At 46.4% G+C, this 14025-nt stretch overlaps 1 protein-coding gene across 2 annotated transcripts in view; it reads left to right on the top strand.

The window, feature by feature from the left end:
* Positions 1-14025, top strand: part of LOC110505077 (inactive serine/threonine-protein kinase ULK4) — a 217682-nt gene that overhangs the window by 50507 nt on the left and 153150 nt on the right. For both annotated transcript variants that reach the window (XM_090221805.1, XM_090221794.1), the window contains exons 23-24: positions 11559-11692; positions 13454-13575. In XM_090221805.1, coding sequence (XP_090077931.1) covers positions 11559-11692; positions 13454-13575 — 256 coding nt within the window. The remainder of the gene's footprint in view (positions 1-11558; positions 11693-13453; positions 13576-14025) is intronic.

The raw sequence follows: 14025 nt of genomic DNA, 5'->3' as shown, positions 1-14025 counted from the left end.
TCTCCCTACTCTACTCTCTATTCTCTCTATACTCTGTCAGCACCTGACGTCCTGCCCATGACTAAATGTTATTCATAGTGAAAGTCACAGTTCTCTCTCTACTCTACTCTCTATTCTCTCTATACTCTGTCAGCACCTAACGTCCTGCCCATGACTAAATGTCATTTATAGTGAAAGTCACAGTTCTCTCTCTACTCTACTCTCTATTCTCTCTATACTCTGTCAGCACCTGACGTCCTGCCCATGACTAAATGTCATTTATAGTGAAAGTCACAGTTCTCTCTCTACTCTGTAAGCACCTAACGTCCTGCCCATGACTAAATGTCATTCATAGTGAAAGTCACAGTTCTCTCTCTACTCTACTCTACACTGCTGAAATGATATTCCCACTGGCCTCCCAGGACTATAACAGGAAGTGGGAAGCCCAAATGTCAGGCTGCCACGCCTATCAATCCCTGTCACTCTGGTACCAGCTCCGCTTTCGCCCCTGTTCCTCCTGGGATTCCAATTATAGAGAGATGCGTATCGGCTGTCAGCACCTGACGTCCTGCCCATGACTAAATGTCATTCATAGTGAAAGTCACAGTTCTCTCTCTACTCTACTCTCTATTCTCTCTATTCTACTCTCTATTCTCTCTATACTCTGTCAGCACCTAACGTCCTGCCCATGACTAAATGTCATTCATAGTGAAAGTCACAGTTCTCTCTCTACTCTACTCTCTATTCTCTCTATTCTACTCTCTATTCTCTCTATACTCTGTCAGCACCTAACGTCCTGCCCATGACTAAATGTCATTCATAGTGAAAGTCACAGTTCTCTCTCTATTCTACTCTCTATTCTCTCTATACTCTGTCAGCACCTAACGTCCTGCCCATGACTAAATGTTATTCATAGTGAAAGTCACAGTTCTCTCTCTACTCTACTCTCTATTCTCTCTATACTCTGTCAGCACCTGACGTCCTGCCCATGACTAAATGTTATTCATAGTGAAAGTCACAGTTCTCTCTCTACTCTACTCTCTATTCTCTCTCTACTCTATCAGCACCTAACGTCCTGCCCATGACTAAATGTCATTTATAGTGAAAGTCACAGTTCTCTCTCTACTCTGTCAGCACCTAACGTCCTGCCCATGACTAAATGTCATTTATAGTGAAAGTCACAGTTCTCTCTCTACTCTGTCAGCACCTAACGTCCTGCCCATGACTAAATGTCATTTATAGTGAAAGTCACAGTTCTCTCTCTACTCTGTCAGCACCTAACGTCCTGCCCATGACTAAATGTCATTCATAGTGAAAGTCACAGTTCTCTCTCTACTCTACTCTCTATTCTCTCTATTCTACTCTCTATTCTCTCTCTACTCTGTCAGCACCTAACGTCCTGCCCATGACTAAATGTCATTTATAGTGAAAGTCACAGTTCTCTCACTACTCTGTAAGCACCTAACGTCCTGCCCATGACTAAATGTCATTCATAGTGAAAGTCACAGTTTTCTCTCTACTCTACTCTCTATTCTCTTCTCTATTCTCTCTATACTCTCTATATTCTCTCTTCTCTCTCTCTCTTCTCTCTATTCTCTTCTCTTCTCTCTATTCTCTCTTCTCTCTCTCTATTCTCTCTATTCTCTATACTCTCTCCTCTCTCTCTTCTATTCTCTCGCTCTAGTCTCTCTATTCTCTCTATTCTCTCTCTATTCTCTATACTCTCTCTCTTCTCTATACTCTCTCTATTCTCTCTCTCTATTCTCTTCTCTATTCTCTCTATACTCTCTCTATTCTCTCTTCTCTCTCTCTCTTCTCTCTATTCTCTTCTATATTCTCTCTATTCTCTCTATTCTCTCTATTCTCTATACTCTCTCTCTTCTCTCTCTCTTCTCTATACTCTCTCTATTCTCTATACTCTCTCTCTTCTCTCTCTATTCTATATACTCTCTCTTCTCTATACTCTCTTCTCTCTCTATTCTATTCTCTCTCTATTCTCTATACTCTCTTTATTCTCTCTCTATTCTATTCTCTCTCTCTAGTCTCTATTCTCTCTCTATTCTATTCTCCCTCTCTAGCCTCTCTATTATCTCTCTATTCTCTATACTCTCTCTATTCTCTATACTCTCTATTCTCTCTTCTCTATACTCTCTCTCTTCTCTCTCTATTCTCTATACTCTCTTCTCTCTCTATTCTATTCTCTCTCTATTCTCTATACTCTCTCTATTCTCTCTCTATTCTATTCTCTCTCTAGTCTCTCTATTCTCTCTCTATTCTCTATACTCTCTATTCTCTATACCCTCTCTCTTCTCTATATTCTCTCTATTCTCTCTATTCTCTCTCTATTCTCTATACTCTCTCTATTCTCTCTCTATTCTATTCTCCCTCTCTAGTCTCTATTCTCTCTCTATTCTATTATCCCTCTCTAGTCTCTCTATTCTCTCTCTATTCTCTATACTCTCTCTATTCTCTCTCTATTCTATTCTCTCTCTCTAGTCTCTATTCTCTCTCTATTCTCTATACTCTCTCTATTCTCTCTCTATTCTCTATACTCTCTCTATTCTCTCTGTTCTCTATACTCTCTCCTCTCTCTCTCTTCTATTATCTCGCACTAGTCTCTCTATTCTCTCTCTATTCTCTATACTCTCTCTCTTCTCTCTCTCTTCTCTATACTCTCTCTATTCTCTACTGTCTCTCTTCTCTCTCTATTCTCTATACTCTCTCTTCTCTCCTCTATACTCTCTTTATTCTCTCTCTATTCTATTCTCTCTCTCTAGTCTCTCTATTCTCTCTCTATTCTATTCTCTCTCTCTATACTCTCTCTTCTCTCTCTATTCTCTATACTCTCTTCTCTCTCTATTCTATTCTCTCTCTTCTCTATACTCTCTATATTCTCTCTCTATTCTATTCTCTCTCTCTAGTCTCTATTCTCTCTCTATTCTATTCTCCCTCTCTAGTCTCTCTATTCTCTCTCTATTCTCTATACTCTCTCTATTCTCTCTCTATTCTCTATACTCTCTCTATTCTCTCTGTTCTCTATACTCTCTCCTCTCTCTCTCTTCTATTCTCTCGCACTAGTCTCTCTATTCTCTCTCTATTCTCTATACTCTCTCTCTTCTCTCTCTCTTCTCTATACTCTCTCTATTCTCTACTGTCTCTCTTCTCTCTCTATTCTCTATACTCTCTCTTCTCTCCTCTATACTCTCTTTATTCTCTCTCTATTCTATTCTCTCTCTCTAGTCTCTCTATTCTCTCTCTATTCTATTCTCTCTCTCTATACTCTCTCTCTTCTCTCTCTATTCTCTATACTCTCTTCTCTCTCTATTCTATTCTCTCTCTTCTCTATACTCTCTATATTCTCTCTCTATTCTATTCTCTCTCTCTAGTCTCTCTATTCTCTCTCTATTCTATTCTCTCTCTCTATTCTCTCTCTTCTCTATACTCTCTCTATTCTCTCTCTTCTCTATACCTTCTCTCTTCTCTCTATTCTCTATACTCTCTCTATTCTCTCTATTCTCTATACTCTCTCTATTCTCTCTATTTTCTATACTCTCTCTATACTCTCTATTTTCTCTCTCTATTCTCTCTCTATTCTCTCTCTATTCTCTATACTCTCTCTATTCTCTCTCTCTCTACTAGGACCCAGCTAGTTATATAGGGCTAGTAAAAACCTGGTTGATCCCTACATGCTCAGATAAATAGATGAATTGAAGTTGTTGACTGCTGCCTGCCAGCTACCTGACTACTACCAGCTACCTGACTACTACCAGCTACCTGACTACTACCAGTTACCTGACTGCTACCTGACTACTACCAGTTACCTGGCTACTACCAGCTACCTGACTACTACCAGCTACCTGACTACTACCAGCTACCTGACTATTACCAGCTACCTGACTATTACCAGCTACCTGACTACTACCAGCTACCTGACTACTACCAGTTACCTGACTCCTACCAGTTACCTGACTACTACCAGCTACCTGACTACTACCAGCTACCTGACTACTACCAGTTACCTGACTCCTACCAGTTACCTGACTACTACCAGCTACCTGACTACTACCAGTTACCTGACTACTACCAGCTACCTGACTACTACCATCTACCTTTCTACTACCAGGTACCTGACTACTACCAGCTACCTGACTACTACCAGCTACCTGACTATTACCAGCTACCTGACTATTACCAGCTACCTGACTACTACCAGCTACCTTTCTACTACCAGGTACCTGACTATTACCAGCTACCTGACTATTACCAGCTACCTGACTACTACCAGCTACCTGACTATTACCAGCTACCTGACTATTACCAGCTACCTGACTATTACCAGCTACCTTTCTACTACCAGGTACCTGACTATTACCAGCTACCTGACTATTACCAGCTACCTGACTATTACCAGCTACCTGACTACTACCAGCTACCTTTCTACTACCAGTTACCTGACTACTACCAGCTACCTGACTATTACCAGCTACCTGACTACTACCAGCTACCTGACTACTACCAGTTACCTGACTACCACCAGCTACCTGGCACAGCAGGCTCCTCTGTACCTCCTTCCAGTGAATAGATCAGTCGGTGGAATGAAGTGGATTTATTGGTACAAATGGAATGTGTTTGTGTGGAAGGTCTTTATAGGTCAGAAGTGTATGGGTTAATAGTACAGCTGTCTTCCTGTCACACTGGGGAGGTCTTTTCTTTCCAAGGACCAGGAATATACTGTATCACTACAGAGAGGTGTAGGCCCATCGCTGCCTGGGCTTTGCTGTACTGAAATGTGGCACACTGTTTTTCTCATCTGTTCATTTGGTTGTGATTAATATCATATTTTCTGCTGTTTGAAGACCCCCTGTTTCGTGTTGCTTTTAAAACAGCTGTATGCCAGTCATGTTGCTTTTAAAACAGCTGTATGCCAGTCATGTTGCTTTTAAAACAGCTGTATGCCAGTCATGTCATGTCATGTCAGTTACTTCTACCAGGGCTTCTTTCCCCACTCAAGTGTGTTTCTCAATTTTCTCAGTGTTTTTCATCGCTGCCTAATTTGGAAGCCAGGTGTTTTTGGGGAGGGGAGTAGATGGCTGCTGGGTAAACGTCTGTGGATGGAGTATGTTATGCAGACGTGTGTTCTGTTGGTGGAAAACAAGTTAGGCCTAATTAACACTGCATGTTAATAAGCAAGCGCCCAGGGGCTGTACGTGTCTGTCTGTCTGTCTGTCTGTCTCTGTGTGTGTGTGTTTCTGTGTCTGTCTGTCTGTCTGTCTGTCTCTGTGTGTGTGTTTCTGTGTCTGTCTGTCTGTCTCTCTCTCTCTCTCTCTCTCTCTCTCTCTCTCTCTCTCTATTTTGCAGCTGTATCTGCTAACTGCCATTACATACCATCTCTGTCCAGTGGTGTACTGACCTGTAGACACCACATCTGTCTCTGTACAGCAGTGTACTGACCTGTAGACACCACATCTGTCTCTGTACAGTGGTGTACTGACCTGTAGACACCACATCTGTCTCTGTCCAGCAGTGTACTGACCTGTAGACATCACATCTGTCTCTGTCCAGTGGTGTACTGACCTGTAGACACCACATCTGTCTCTGTACAGTGGTGTACTGACCTGTAGACATCACATCTGTCTCTGTCCAGCAGTGTACTGACCTGTAGACATCACATCTGTCTCTGTCCAGCAGTGTACTGACCTGTAGACATCACATCTGTCTCTGTCCAGCAGTGTACTGACCTGTAGACATCACATCTGTCTCTGTCCAGCAGTGTACTGACCTGTAGACACCACATCTGTCTCTGTACAGTGGTGTACTGACCTGTAGACACCACATCTGTCTCTGTCCAGCAGTGTACTGACCTGTAGACATCACATCTGTCTCTGTCCAGCAGTGTACTGACCTGTAGACATCACATCTGTCTCTGTCCAGCAGTGTACTGACCTGTAGACATCACATCTGTCTCTGTCCAGCAGTGTACTGACCTGTAGACATCACATCTGTCTCTGTCCAGTGGTGTACTGACCTGTAGACATCACATCTGTCTCTGTCCAGTGGTGTACTGACCTGTAGACATCACATCTGTCTCTGTCCAGTGGTGTACTGACCTGTAGACACCACATCTGTCTCTGTCCAGTGGTGTACTGACCTGTAGACATCACATCTGTCTCTGTACAGTGGTGTACTGACCTGTAGACATCACATCTGTCTCTGTCCAGCAGTGTACTGACCTGTAGACATCACATCTGTCTCTGTACAGTGGTGTACTGACCTGTAGACACCACATATGTCTCTGACCAGTGGTGTACTGACCTGTAGACATCACATCTGTCTCTGTCCAGCGGTGTACTGACCTGTAGACACCACATCTGTCTCTGTCCAGCAGTGTACTGACCTGTAGACATCACATCTGTCTCTGTCCAGCAGTGTACTGACCTGTAGACACCACATATGTCTCTGTCCAGTGGTGTACTGACCTGTAGACACCACATCTGTCTCTGTCCAGTGGTGTACTGACCTGTAGACACCACATCTGTCTCTGTCCAGTGGTGTACTGACCTGTAGACATCACATCTGTCTCTGTACAGTGGTGTACTGACCTGTAGACACCACATCTGTCTCTGTCCAGCAGTGTACTGACCTGTAGACACCACATCTGTCTCTGTCCAGCGGTGTGATGTCTACAGGTCAGTACATCTGTCTCTGTACAGTGGTGTACTGACCTGTAGACACCACATCTGTCTCTGTCCAGTGGTGTACTGACCTGTAGACATCACATCTGTCTCTGTCCAGTGGTGTACTGACCTGTAGACATCACATCTGTCTCTGTCCAGTGGTGTACTGACCTGTAGACATCACATCTGTCTCTGTCCAGTGGTGTACTGACCTGTAGACATCACATCTGTCTCTGTCCAGTGGTGTACTGACCTGTAGACACCACATCTGTCTCTGTCCAGTGGTGTACTGACCTGTAGACATCACATCTGTCTCTGTACAGTGGTGTACTGACCTGTAGACATCACATCTGTCTCTGTCCAGCAGTGTACTGACCTGTAGACATCACATCTGTCTCTGTACAGTGGTGTACTGACCTGTAGACACCACATATGGCTCTGACCAGTGGTGTACTGACCTGTAGACATCACATCTGTCTCTGTCCAGCGGTGTACTGACCTGTAGACACCACATCTGTCTCTGTCCAGCAGTGTACTGACCTGTAGACACCACATATGTCTCTGTCCAGCGGTGTACTGACCTGTAGACATCACATCTGTCTCTGTCCAGTGGTGTACTGACCTGTAGACATCACATCTGTCTCTGTACAGTGGTGTACTGACCTGTAGACATCACATCTGTCTCTGTCCAGTGGTGTACTGACCTGTAGACATCACATCTGTCTCTGTCCAGTGGTGTACTGACCTGTAGACATCACATCTGTCTCTGTACAGTGGTGTACTGACCTGTAGACATCACATCTGTCTCTGTCCAGTGGTGTACTGACCTGTAGACATGACATCTGTCTCTGTCCAGTGGTGTACTGACCTGTAGACACCACATCTGTCTCTGTCCAGTGGTGTACTGACCTGTAGACATCACATCTGTCTCTGTCCAGTGGTGTACTGACCTGTAGACATCACATCTGTCTCTGTCCAGCGGTGTACTGACCTGTAGACATCACATCTGTCTCTTTACAGTGGTGTACTGACCTGTAGACATCACATCTGTCTCTGTACAGTGGTGTACTGACCTGTAGACACCACATCTGTCTCTGTACAGTGGTGTACTGACCTGTAGACACCACATCTGTCTCTGTCCAGCAGTGTACTGACCTGTAGACATCACATCTGTCTCTGTCCAGTGGTGTACTGACCTGTAGACACCACATCTGTCTCTGTCCAGCGGTGTACTGACCTGTAGACACCACATCTGTCTCTGTCCAGCGGTGTACTGACCTGTAGACACCACATCTGTCTCTGTCCAGTGGTGTACTGACCTGTAGACACCACATCTGTCTCTGTACAGTGGTGTACTGACCTGTAGACATCACATCTGTCTCTGTCCAGCAGTGTACTGACCTGTAGACACCACATCTGTCTCTGTCCAGTGGTGTACTGACCTGTAGACACCACATCTGTCTCTGTACAGTGGTGTACTGACCTGTAGACACCACATCTGTCTCTGTCCAGTGGTGTACTGACCTGTAGACATCACATCTGTCTCTGTACAGTGGTGTACTGACCTGTAGACATCACATCTGTCTCTGTACAGTGGTGTACTGGCCTGTAGACATCACATCTGTCTCTGTCCAGTGGTGTACTGACCTGTAGACACCACATCTGTCTCTGTACAGTGGTGTACTGACCTGTAGACATCACATCTGTCTCTGTATAGCGGTGTACTGACCTGTAGACATCACATCTGTCTCTGTACAGTGGTGTACTGACCTGTAGACACCACATCTGTCTCTGTACAGTGGTGTACTGACCTGTAGACATCACATCTGTCTCTGTACAGTGGTGTACTGACCTGTAGACACCACATATGTCTCTGTCCAGTGGTGTACTGACCTGTAGACATCACATCTGTCTCTGTACAGTGGTGTACTGACCTGTAGACATCACATCTGTCTCTGTCCAGCAGTGTACTGACCTGTAGACATCACATCTGTCTCTGTACAGTGGTGTACTGACCTGTAGACACCACATCTGTCTCTGTCCAGTGGTGTACTGACCTGTAGACACCACATCTGTCTCTGTCCAGTGGTGTACTGACCTGTAGACACCACATCTGTCTCTGTACAGTGGTGTACTGACCTGTAGACATCACATCTGTCTCTGTACAGTGGTGTACTGACCTGTAGACACCACATCTGTCTCTGTCCAGTGGTGTACTGACCTGTAGACACCACATCTGTCTCTGTCCAGCAGTGTACTGACCTGTAGACATCACATCTGTCTCTGTACAGTGGTGTACTGACCTGTAGACACCACATATGTCTCTGACCAGTGGTGTACTGACCTGTAGACATCACATCTGTCTCTGTCCAGCGGTGTACTGACCTGTAGACACCACATCTGTCTCTGTCCAGCAGTGTACTGACCTGTAGACACCACATATGTCTCTGTCCAGCAGTGTACTGACCTGTAGACATCACATCTGTCTCTGTCCAGTGGTGTACTGACCTGTAGACATCACATCTGTCTCTGTACAGTGGTGTACTGACCTGTAGACATCACATCTGTCTCTGTCCAGTGGTGTACTGACCTGTAGACATCACATCTGTCTCTGTCCAGTGGTGTACTGACCTGTAGACATCACATCTGTCTCTGTACAGTGGTGTACTGACCTGTAGACATCACATCTGTCTCTGTCCAGTGGTGTACTGACCTGTAGACATCACATCTGTCTCTGTCCAGTGGTGTACTGACCTGTAGACACCACATCTGTCTCTGTCCAGTGGTGTACTGACCTGTAGACATCACATCTGTCTCTGTCCAGTGGTGTACTGACCTGTAGACATCACATCTGTCTCTGTCCAGCGGTGTACTGACCTGTAGACATCACATCTGTCTCTGTACAGTGGTGTACTGACCTGTAGACATCACATCTGTCTCTGTACAGTGGTGTACTGACCTGTAGACACCACATCTGTCTCTGTACAGTGGTGTACTGACCTGTAGACACCACATCTGTCTCTGTCCAGCAGTGTACTGACCTGTAGACATCACATCTGTCTCTGTCCAGTGGTGTACTGACCTGTAGACACCACATCTGTCTCTGTCCAGCAGTGTACTGACCTGTAGACACCACATCTGTCTCTGTCCAGTGGTGTACTGACCTGTAGACACCACATCTGTCTCTGTACAGTGGTGTACTGACCTGTAGACATCACATCTGTCTCTGTCCAGCAGTGTACTGACCTGTAGACACCACATCTGTCTCTGTCCAGTGGTGTACTGACCTGTAGACACCACATCTGTCTCTGTACAGTGGTGTACTGACCTGTAGACACCACATCTGTCTCTGTCCAGTGGTGTACTGACCTGTAGACATCACATCTGTCTCTGTACAGTGGTGTACTGACCTGTAGACATCACATCTGTCTCTGTACAGTGGTGTACTGGCCTGTAGACATCACATCTGTCTCTGTCCAGTGGTGTACTGACCTGTAGACACCACATCTGTCTTTGTACAGTGGTGTACTGACCTGTAGACATCACATCTGTCTCTGTACAGCGGTGTACTGACCTGTAGACATCACATCTGTCTCTGTACAGTGGTGTACTGACCTGTAGACACCACATCTGTCTCTGTACAGTGGTGTACTGACCTGTAGACATCACATCTGTCTCTGTACAGTGGTGTACTGACCTGTAGACACCACATATGTCTCTGTCCAGTGGTGTACTGACCTGTAGACATCACATCTGTCTCTGTACAGTGGTGTACTGACCTGTAGACATCACATCTGTCTCTGTCCAGCAGTGTACTGACCTGTAGACATCACATCTGTCTCTGTACAGTGGTGTACTGACCTGTAGACACCACATCTGTCTCTGTCCAGTGGTGTACTGACCTGTAGACACCACATCTGTCTCTGTCCAGTGGTATACTGACCTGTAGACACCACATCTGTCTCTGTACAGTGGTGTACTGACCTGTAGACATCACATCTGTCTCTGTACAGTGGTGTACTGACCTGTAGACACCACATATGTCTCTGTCCAGTGGTGTACTGACCTGTAGACACCACATCTGTCTCTGTACAGTGGTGTACTGACCTGTAGACATCACATCTGTCTCTGTACAGTGGTGTACTGACCTGTAGACATCACATCTGTCTCTGTACAGTGGTGTACTGACCTGTAGACACCACATCTGTCTCTGTCCAGTGGTGTACTGACCTGTAGACACCACATCTGTCTCTGTACAGTGGTGTACTGACCTGTAGACATCACATCTGTCTCTGTCCAGTGGTGTACTGACCTGTAGACATCACATCTGTCTCTGTCCAGTGGTGTACTGACCTGTAGACACTACATCTGTCTCTGTCCAGCAGTGTACTGACCTGTAGACACCACATCTGTCTCTGTCCAGTGGTGTACTGACCTGTAGACATCACATCTGTCTCTGTCCAGTGGTGTACTGACCTGTAGACATCACATCTGTCTCTGTACAGTGGTGTACTGACCTGTAGACATCACATCTGTCTCTGTCCAGTGGTGTACTGACCTGTAGACACCACATCTGTCTCTGTCCAGTGGTGTACTGTATCCTACTCTGTTAGGCAGGTTATTATCCACTTGCCTGTGAGGGTTGTTCTTGTTTCAAAATGCAGACTGTGTGTTCGAGTTCAAGAGTCTTGTTCCAGCTTGAGGGCTGTTTTGATGCTCCTCATTGATCTCTGAATCTATTAGCCTTTATTTTTAACCCTAATTGTTGTAATGAATATCATTTATTTGCTATAATACGTCTTACTAATTCTGTTTTCAATGGTTTGTATTGATCCCGGCTCAGTCCGTCTCCGTCCGGCTCCAGGGGTAGTTTGGAGGCTATAGGTGAATGATAATGTTTTGCAGACTGGTGATGTACATTGAAAGAGACATCAGGCAGGCCACGCCAGGGAAGGAGCTACAAAGCACCAATGAATACCTGTCAAAATGCCTCCATCTGCTCATCCGTCACGTCGTGCTGCAGCTGCCAGCCATTCTGGGTAAATCAATCACAATAACACAAAAACCACAGCACTAAGAGGAGGGGGGGGGGGGAGAGGAGAGGAGAGTGGAGAGGAGAGTGGAGGAGAGTGGAGAGGAGGGGAGAGGAGAGGGAGGGGGAGGGGAGAGAGGGGGAGGGGAGAGGAGAGGAGGGGAGGGGAGAGGAGAGGAGAAGAGGGGAGAGGAGAGGAGAAGAGGGGAGAGGAGAGGGGAAGAGGGGAGAGGAGAGGAGAGGAGGGGAGGGGAGAGGAGAGGAGGTGAAGTGAAGTGGGGTTGAGGGGAACTTGCATCAATGGCTGGATGGAGCAAGCCAATTTGATTCTCCCTCTTTTTAATTACCTTTCTGATTGAATTTTAAATCACCCAGCCAGGTATTGACCTTTTCCTGACGTTTAATTTGTAAATCAGTGCTGCTAACATGGCACGTCTCCCATCAGGGCCGGAAGCCAGACCCAACTGGTTCAAACCGGTCCGGGCTCATTCTCCTCTAAGATCACTGGGAGGAGAGGAGAGGAGGAGAGGGTATGGGGACGGATTGGGAGATCACAGGGAGAGGAGGAGATGAGGAGAGAGGAGAGGGGAAGGGGTGGGGTGGGGAGAGGAGACTGAAGGGGGGAGAGGTGATGAAAGGGGAGGGCAAGTGAGGGGTGGGGAGAGAGAACCCTCTCTCTGTCCTCTGTACTGTGTAGATGACATGCTGTCTGTCTGTCACCCCTCTGTCCTCTGTACTGTGTAGATGACATGCTGTCTGTCTGTCACCTCTCTGTCCTCTGTACTGTGTAGATGACATGCTGTCTGTCTGTCACCCCTCTGTCCTCTGTACTGTGTAGATGACATGCTGTCTGTCTGTCACCCCTCTGTCCTCTGTACTGTGTAGATGACATGCTGTCTGTCTGTCACCCCTCTGTCCTCTGTACTGTGTAGATGACATGCTGTCTGTCACCTCTCTGTCCCCTGTACTGTGTAGATGACATGCTGTCTGTCACCTCTCTGTCCTCTGTACTGTGTAGATGACATGCTGTCTGTCTGTCACCTCTCTGTCCCCTGTACTGTGTAGATGACATGCTGTCTGTCTGTCACCCCTCTGTCCTCTGTACTGTGTAGATGACATGCTGTCTGTCACCTCTCTGTCCCCTGTACTGTGTAGATGACATGCTGTCTGTCACCTCTCTGTCCTCTGTACTGTGTAGATGACATGCTGTCTGTCTGTCACCTCTCTGTCCCCTGTACTGTGTAGATGACGTGCTGTCTGTCACCCCTCTGTCCTCTGTACTATGTAGATGACATGCTGTCTGTCTGTCACCCCTCTGTCCTCTATACTGTGTAGATGACATGCTGTCTGTCACCTCTCTGTCCCCTGTACTGTGTAGATTACATGCTGTCTGTCACCTCTCTGTCCTCTGTACTGTGTATATGACATGCTGTCTGTCTGTCACCTCTCTGTCCTCTGTACTGTGTAGATGACATGCTGTCTGTCACCTCTCTGTCCTCTGTACTGTGTAGATAACATGCTGTCTGTCTGTCACCCCTCTGTCCTCTGTCCTCTGTACTGTGTAGATGACATGCTGTCTGTCTGTCACCTCTCTGTACTGTGTAGATGACATGCTGTCTGTCACCTCTCTCTCCTCTGTACTGTGTAGATGACATGCTGTCTGTCTGTCACCTCTCTGTACTGTGTAGATGACATGCTGTCTGTCTGTCACCTCTCTGTACTGTGTAGATGACATGCTGTCTGTCTGTCACCTCTCTGTACTGTGTAGATGACATGCTGTCCGCGCTGGGCAGTATAGTGGGCAGGAAGCATCCCTCCACTGTTCAGGCCAAGCAGCTGAAACAGAGTGTACCCATGATGACTGTGGTGCTCCACCTCCTCACCTCTCAGGTAACCCTTCCTACTGTACTACAGTATGTCACAAACACTGTATTCTACCATATACCGTTATTGATGCACGGACTGGTTTGTGTTTTTACTTAAGCAGTAATGCACCTCAGGGGTTTGTGGTATATGGCCAATATACCACAGCTAAGGGCTGTTCTTATCCACGACGCATCGCGGAGTACAGCCTGGACACAGCCCCTAGCCGTGATATATGGCCAATATACCACAGATAAGGGCTGTTCTTATCCACTACGCATCGCGGAGTACAGCCTGGACACAGCCCCTAGCCGTGATATATGGCCAATATACCACAGATAAGGGCTGTTCTTATCCACTACGCATCGCGGAGTACAGCCTGGACACAGCCCTTAGCCGTGATATATGGCCAATATACCACAGCTAAGGGCTGTTCTTATCCACGACGCATCGCAGAGTACAGCCTGGACACAGCCC

Source organism: Oncorhynchus mykiss, chromosome 3, assembly GCF_057628025.1.
Source record: "Oncorhynchus mykiss isolate SJ-2025 chromosome 3, ASM5762802v1, whole genome shotgun sequence".
Lineage (NCBI taxonomy): Eukaryota > Metazoa > Chordata > Actinopteri > Salmoniformes > Salmonidae > Oncorhynchus > Oncorhynchus mykiss.
The sequence above is the reverse complement of the archived record's forward strand: the minus strand, read 5'-3'. Positions and strand labels throughout refer to the sequence as shown.